The sequence below is a fragment of the Malaya genurostris genome, chromosome 2 (genome assembly GCF_030247185.1).
Source record: "Malaya genurostris strain Urasoe2022 chromosome 2, Malgen_1.1, whole genome shotgun sequence".
Classification (NCBI taxonomy): domain Eukaryota; kingdom Metazoa; phylum Arthropoda; class Insecta; order Diptera; family Culicidae; genus Malaya; species Malaya genurostris.
The window spans coordinates 193,786,822-193,794,915 of record NC_080571.1 but is presented as its reverse complement, the minus strand read 5'-3'; the positions used below and the strand labels follow the sequence as shown (position 1 = coordinate 193,794,915).

The 8,094-nt window shown below is 34.6% G+C and overlaps 1 protein-coding gene across 1 annotated transcript; it reads left to right on the top strand.

Annotated features, from left to right (window-relative positions):
• Nucleotides 1-1,293: 1,293 nt before the first annotated feature.
• On the top strand, nucleotides 1,294-4,539 carry LOC131433017 (dnaJ-like protein 60). The gene is made up of 5 exons (XM_058599736.1): nucleotides 1,294-1,493; nucleotides 1,549-1,654; nucleotides 1,715-1,881; nucleotides 4,049-4,201; nucleotides 4,261-4,539. The coding sequence occupies exons 1-5, from the start codon at nucleotides 1,435-1,437 to the stop codon at nucleotides 4,412-4,414; spliced, it is 639 nt and encodes a 212-aa protein (XP_058455719.1). The 5' UTR covers nucleotides 1,294-1,434; the 3' UTR covers nucleotides 4,415-4,539.
• Nucleotides 4,540-8,094: the final 3,555 nt, after the last annotated feature.

Below are 8,094 nucleotides of genomic sequence, written 5' to 3'. Positions count from 1 at the left end.
ACAGATTTGATACAGAGTACAGATTTTATACAGATTTCCTCAATTTAATACAGATCTCACAAAAAGTAAAAACGAAAAAATTCAACTTTTCTGTCTGGGCTATGTTTTAGTATTTGATTCCAGTGATGAGATAAAAGTCTTTCAATCAACGGACAATTCACAAATTAATATGGAAAACAGTTGTGAAATCCATTTGTATAATTTGAAACCAAGGATGGCTTTTATCGTACCAAAGAACGCTCACTAGCAACTCTTCACACGATTCAATTAGTGCCATCAAAAAGAGACGAATATCATCGCAGCTAAAATAATCCGACATGGTTCGTTTAACATAAAATAGACACAAGTGTGAGAGCGAATTTCTCTCGATGAACTGTCTGAGAATCAAAGGTTAGCTCGCTGCTGTGGGAATTCTCTCTGAAGCAGCAAACGGTCGCTTATTCTCGTCTCGCGAACAGATTCTACATGGGCAGTGGATAATTGCGATAGAATCATTTCGACCGTCCCACGACAAAAGGGTTTAACTGCAAATGACACTTTCTATTTGTTTACTTTTTCTTTCACGATTTATCGAACTGATTTTATACTTGACGCTTTACTCTTAGCAAAACTTTTTTTTGTGCATATAGCCTTTGTGTAAGTTGTGTCTATGAAAATGTATGTGAATGCTCCACACAAAGGTTTTTCAAATATTGCAACATAGTATGAGAATCATCAAGTCGAATCATCGATTCGATTTTCTGCGATAATTGTCAACTTGCGATTCTCTCTTGGTAAATTCCAGCCTGCAACGATAATTATCAGACTACAATTTTTTAAGGGCCGTGAAGTGGAGCAAAGAAATGTAGAAAAATTCTCTCACGGTTCATGCATTGAGAGACACGAGTTCCTGTAGCATGTTCTATCGGATTGAAAATGTATACAACAATATAGAAAAATATCGAGCAGCTTCTGTCAAATTTTCGGCAATCACCAACACTGTTTGAAACTAATTTGAACTGATATTCAAGGATGTAATGGCATCATAAAATTTTACTGTCAAGCTGAGAGTTGTATGACCCGACTTGACGTAGCATATTGGGCGTTGAAATTCCATGTCAAATTATGAAGTCAACAATTTCATACTAGATAAATATATGAAATTACAATTCAATTGTTGTGAATAAAAAAATTGAAAGAACTATGAAATTCCATCGTTGAATATTCTTGTGAGCGCAGCAATGACTGATTGAATCTACCATCCTACAACCACAATCTATTGGAACAACATCTTTTGGCATCATTTTGTTGTGAGAATTTCATTTTAGTAGTGAATACAGATTAATACAGATTTTTTATACATAGCAATACAGATTTTCTATGAAAATATCTGGCATCTCTGGCTGGACCGTTCAAGGATCCTGCTTAAGTTAAGTGAACAGATCCGTGTTGTAAATGTATCGATTAGTGCGTAAATATATTGTAATCAATTCGACCAATATTCAACATGTAAAGTAAAGTTTTGCAAACAACTTTGAAGTTCAGACTACACAATGTAAACTTGCTCAGTTTCAGTACAAATGCGAAGCATCCAGATCATTACAAAGTGTTGAAGTTGAAACCAAGCTGTACTGCAAAAGAAATAAGAACAGCATTTATCAAACTTTCAAAAGAAGTACTTATGTTATATACCAATGTTGCTTTTCCTTTTTGCCTCATGTATATTAATCTACAGCTACATCCGGATGCAAACGTAAGCAATGCCGACCGAAAAGTAAAAGAAAAATCCTTTGTCCAACTATTAGACGCATATAAAGTTCTTAGTAAGCCAGATACAAGAGCTGACTATGACAATACATTATTCCAAGAAAGTAAACCATCAAGACATCAATCAGAATATCGGTAAGTTATAAAAACCTTTTCAAATCGACGATATTCGGAAACTAGTGTTTTGTTTTGATACGTTTATATAATATTGTCTAAATCTTCACGCATATCATCAAAATGAATATATTAAAGAATGATTATCTAGTCTGTCTGAACTATTTTACCATTTGCTTCATAATAAGTGCGTCGTACAGATAAATATAGATAAACAGTAAATTCTATTGTAAGTAAACATTACTTTGGTACTGGTAAATTCAAGACAAGTATTGCTAAACTATACAGGCCTTAAATAGTAGACAATGAATTGAATTGCTTAAAAATGAGTACAATAAATAATTTTATTTTATGCAATTTAAAACATGTAATTATTAATTCATTATTTTAGTAATTAAGTAACATGGTCCGAGGAGCATGTATACCAAACTAAAAACAGTTCAATATACAATGCAATGGTGGAAGCTTCAACTCGGATTAATTTTAGACACCATCCATAACTGAAGAGTATGTCATATATTTACTTATAATCGACTCGAAACCACCTTGCCTGAATGCCCGAGTGAATAAAAAGGTCGTTCAGTGTCTGGGGAGCCAGTATGCGGCGTTTTCTCTGCGTAACTCTTATATATCAAATACTCTGATTTTGTGTATCGCAATTGTTCCAAGTCAAATTCTTGCGAAAATTTTTCCCGAGTAAACGTGATGATTGAGTGTTTCTCTAAATAATCCTCTAATTCACAGGTTTACAACGAGAGCGCTTCTTCCTTAAGGGAAGCGTTACTCGTTGTTACCATTATCAAAAATATTTAAATACAAATTCTTTAGAAGATGAAAAATCGACCGGCCATGTTGAGTTTATCAGTATATAAGCCGAAAAAAAATTTCCACTGACTCAAACAATGAAAAGCCTATCAAAAATATTTTTTTTATGAAATATTTATTGCAATAAGAAACAAATTTATATGCCCACGAGGTACCAAAACTCAAATGAAATTTAAATTGTTAAGATTTATGTTAGGTGTCCAATAACAAGTGATAACTTTCCAATCATATCATACTAGGTTATTTTCATTTAAGAATATTGTAAGCCTGCTTGTAATACGTAACATACTAACCAATAAAAAATCGTATTGATTCAATTGAATATTGCATCGATTTTCGTCCGAATTGGCTTACAATATTAGTTGACATGTCTATATTCGTGAGCTTAATCAACACTTTTGTACTAATCCAGAGAGATTATTTACAGAATTTTATTTTTAATGTTCTAAGGCGTTTGTTCCCTGTTTTAAATAATAACTTGGCCAAATTGGTACTGCACAAAGTATGGGGCTTGTCTGAATATTTGTTTATAAGTTAATGTTTTTTTTTTTTCTTAAGAAAGAGATTAGAGTTTCTGTTTATAAAAGAATATAAACATTTGATATATTTATTACAGTTCGTTTGAATTCCTTCTTAATAATCCTTGGAAGTCAGTTTTTTGTCATACGTTAAACCTAAATATTTTGCTCGATCAGACCATATCAATTCTAAGCCATTCAATTTGCTAACGTAATTATTGTTTGGTTTAAGAAAATAAGCTTTGGGCTTATGAGAAAAGATAATTAATTGTATTTTTTTGCCGCATTTGTTACAATTTTCCGTTTCCCTTGAGAAACTCCTGCTCAGATTTACAATTCTGATAGCTAACCTGAAGAGTACTATCAGTTAAATAGTTTATTTTGATCAAATAAAAAGGAAACTAGAAATCAGACATTTTTCTATTGAACCTTTGGTCCCATCCAATATTCTATTTCTTACCTCGAAACCAGCCGATTACATCTGAATAAACGCTCCTATATAAACCACTATTAATAAGAATGGAATAATAATAAGAAATAAGGATTTTTGAAGAATGAAATGAAAAATGCTAATATATGAATATTGCAAGGAATATTGCAGACGGTTGTTTTTAAATAAGTTGACAAAATGTCATGAAAAATTCAAACCACATTAAAAGATTTACTACAGTAATGGGATGTCAAACCAAATTACTTGACCTACCAAGGCTTTGTCTCTTTCCATTGACAACATAAATCTAACCAACGTAACTTAGCAAAATGTAATTTAAACTATTTTATCTGTACACGTTAAACAAATAACATCATATGTGCTTTTCTCATACAACCTATTTCTTGTTTTATAGAACTTGGCAACCGAATCCACCGCAATATCAAAATGCGGATCCCGAATCCTATTACGGAATTAAAGGCGTAAAACGAATCAGTAACTGGAAAATTGTTTTACTGTGTGGTGTATTTATGCTTGTAGGAATAATACTTCAAGTTATCGCAATAAAGTATGACATTTTAAACGCTCTGAGAATTATGTCGAATATTCATTTTCTCTATCTTCTAGCAAATCAGTCACATTCAATCGCAATCAATTGGACGAGCGTTCCCGGAAAAACGCAATAACGCATGCACAAATCCGTGCTGAAGCAGAAACTCATGGAAATGATGCTCAAATCGAGCGCATGAAAGCAAGCTTGAACAGAACAAGAGTGTGGTAGAACTTATAGTCTATTAGTTTCTTATAGGTTCAATTTCATATTCGTGTAGTCAATTTATTACGTAATGAATCTGTAAAATCACTGTAAATAAATTAGTGCTAAATTAGAAAACAAACTATCAGTAATACTTGAGCTTTTCAATTCACTCTCAACTTAACTTATTTACCTTGCTTCGCTTCACTTAAGAATACTTCCGAAAAATAAGCTAACTAACTCGATGTTCAGTGCCAGGTAGCGATGAAAGATACACTGATAAAAATTAGCACGATGACATCATGTTCAATATACATAAATTGTCACCATGGCATGTGAAGCACACATGAAATCCATGAATGAATCCCATTCCAGTCATTAAATAAGTGCAAAGACTGCAAACTTTCAATGAAACTTAAGCTACATTCATTTCACATTCACATCAAAGAGCTGAAAAAGTATAATGACACGGAATTTTATATCATTTACACATGAATATAAATTTTGACGATTCGATAGCAAAAGCATCATTTACGAAGCCTGTACGAGCATTCGAAAGATCGTACCACTCGTGTCAATTCTAGCTCTTCGAATCACACCTACAAAAACAATATTAAACAAGGGACAAGAGAGTCCAAAGGGACTCGAGAACGTTCCATATACTCGGACGTAACCAAGGAGTGAAGAGGGGAAAAGGGAGGAATCCCCTCGGGGCCGGACTTGTTCAGAGGGCCAGGAAATTCGAAGATTTCAAATTGTTTTTCATTCAAATAATAATATATCAAATTTGGCATATGAATCTTTTTGTTAAGCAAATGTTTATAAAAATCTCTCAATTCGATGATATTCCCTTTCCCCCGAACCAGGAATTTTATGGGCTTTTGTCCCCGGGCCTGAATTCACCAACCGCATTTAGTTTATTCACAGATAACAGATATACAGGCTCGAACAAAATTTTTCAAAATCCTGTGTAAATTTCAAATTTGCTATACGTTGGAAACACTATTGCCACCTACTCGACTGTTCGCCGCGATCTTTCAAAACGTTCCACTACGTTCCGGAACGAAAACAAAATCCTCCTGCCTGTTATAGAAATATTCCAATTACAACCATTTTAACACTTATCACACGATATCCTTAAGTGTTAAAGACAATTGTATTTCCATGTCGCATAAATCACACGAGAATTCGATCGAAATAAAACAAAAATAAACTTGTCATTTTAACCAACAGCAAAATAAAAATTTAGCGTGAAGTGAATGTTGCACCCAAAATTGTTTCTCAGTGAAAGCGGCACCCAAATCGTGGTGGCACCTCGTGTCGATCGTGGTGACATCTGAAAGTGTTCGCCACGCTGATTGAGCAAATTTTACACACAGTTCATATGTGAGCCTGTATATCTGTTATCTGTGGTTTATTCGAAAAGCCGTACTTCTGCATAATCTGCTATAGCTGTTCTCGATCGATTGTGTCGTATGTCGTTTTGAAGTCAATAAATAAGTGATGTGTGGGTACGTTGTACTCACGACACTTCTGGAATACCTGTTTTGTCGCGAATACGCGAAAATGATCGAAGCTGAGAAGTTCGGGTTAATCGATTCATCGATTCGTCAAAATGTCAGTTACTTTCTTAGCTCGAGGAAAATGTCTTCGAACTTGCACTGTTTCAATCCGTTTTTGGTTCCATACGTTCCTATTGATAACTGGAGGGGCTGGGGTCCACTAGGAGATTGATAGTACCACAGATAACAGATATACAGGCTCACATATGAACTGTGTGTAAAATTTGCTCAATCAGCGTGGCGAACACTTTCAGATGTCACCACGATCGACACGAGGTGCCACCACGATTTGGGTGCCGCTTTCACTGAGCAACAATTTTGGGTGCAACATTCACTTCACGCTAAATTTTTATTTTGCTGTTGGTTAAAATGACAAGTTTATTTTTGTTTTATTTCGATCGAATTCTCGTGTGATTTATGCGACATGGAAATACAATTGTCTTTAACACTTAAGGATATCGTGTGATAAGTGTTAAAATGGTTGTAATTGGAATATTTCTATAACAGGCAGGAGGATTTTGTTTTCGTTCCGGAACGTAGTGGAACGTTTTGAAAGATCGCGGCGAACAGTCGAGTAGGTGGCAATAGTGTTTCCAACGTATAGCAAATTTGAAATTTACACAGGATTTTGAAAAATTTTGTTCGAGCCTGTATATCTGTTATCTGTGATAGTACCTATTAGCTCTCTCCGGACAGTACCAGTCTAGATGCCGTGTGGAATCCGGCGGAAAAAAATGAACCAAGAATAGATCCACTGGGTTCCTGCTTCCATGTCGTAAAAGGCGACAATTGCAGGAGTTTCTTTTTCTTTTCAGTTAGCAGATATTTCCAATGTTTCACTGCTGATTACTATATTTTACTAAATTATCTCTTCATTCAACCTATCACCTTCCGTCTAGCTCGGAGAAAAGTTTTATTTGGAACGTTTTCTTCTTCCATGTTATTGATTGTCTTTCAGGATTATAAATTGAATGATAAAAATCAGCTATTGCGCAAATCCGTTGATATTACAAAGTTAATAACAGAGATAACATATATCGGTATATTGAATACATAGTAAAAAAACATTTGATATTAATATTTCAAATAACAAAATAATCACACTAAACTTCGTTCGGTGATTTTTTCATCTTTTGACGAGTTTAGAAGAGCCGAACTACCGAACATTTTCATTCTACTGATATATCAGCACAAATAAACATATGTTGACAGCAGTACTTTAAGGTACCGCTGTGATGAAAGTTTATTTTTACTGAAAAAATCAGCTATCGAGGTTTGAACAGCTGAGCTCGGTAATCCAATTTAAGTGTGATATTTTTCTCGGTAGCCGGCTGCCCAGATCAACCAATATAACCAATTAATAGTTTATAAAATAAAACAAAATCGCGTGAAATCTGTTGAACTTATATGGTGATTTGAAATGATTTTATAACAACTGTTTAGAATATGTCAATGCAATGAATCAACTAACATATTCTGTCTAAATCCTATTCACTCGTTTCTTTTGTAACAGGTAATTCCATTTAAAAAAAATAGGAAGGTTTATATTCTTTGCGCGATAGTATTGCAAATTTTTCTTTAGTTTCCTCGAATAAGAGCTGTGAATCAAGATTTCCCGGGACTTCAATATAGGATATTGTTGAAATGTTCACTCGGGAAGTCAATGAGTTTAGTGGTGCATCCAAGCATCTTGAAATCGGAACATACTGAGTCGCGCGCGAATAATACCAATACTGAAATTTTTACTAACAAATATCCTTCTCCCGTGACACTTGTGGAGTGCGCAGTAGTATATACGGCCTCTAGTAACAACAAGTGTTGGACTAACATCCCTTCCAATTCCTTAGACGATCTACGTTCGGGCCTGGCCGGCGCGGGTACTGATCAATGAGTTCTGGGATTACCAGAAGATGTACATTGAAGGATGATTTACCAGTCCCAGGTCGGATCATCTAGAAATTCCCTGTACAATTTCAGCTAATCCCGATCAGTAACGGAGTAGCAACCAGGGGTGGTCGCTCAAGCTCAAGCTCAAGCTCATACGTTCCTATTGATAACTGGAATATTTAGTTATATTTCGAGTGTTATATTTTTAGTTGTATTTCGAGGGCATGATTCAAATCGTATGTAAATAACAGCGATTAT

What these genes read in the sequence shown, in the direction of transcription:
- LOC131433017 (XM_058599736.1), top strand. Translation starts at nt 1,435, where the DNA reads ATGTATCGATTAGTGCGTAAATATATTGTAATCAATTCGACCAATATT. An exon ending in ACCAATATTCAACATGTAAA is followed by an intron (nt 1,494 to 1,548) that starts GTAAAGTTTTGC and finishes AAACTTGCTCAG; the next exon opens with TTTCAGTACAAATGCGAAGC. An exon ending in AGACATCAATCAGAATATCG is followed by an intron (nt 1,882 to 4,048) that starts GTAAGTTATAAA and finishes CTTGTTTTATAG; the next exon opens with AACTTGGCAACCGAATCCAC.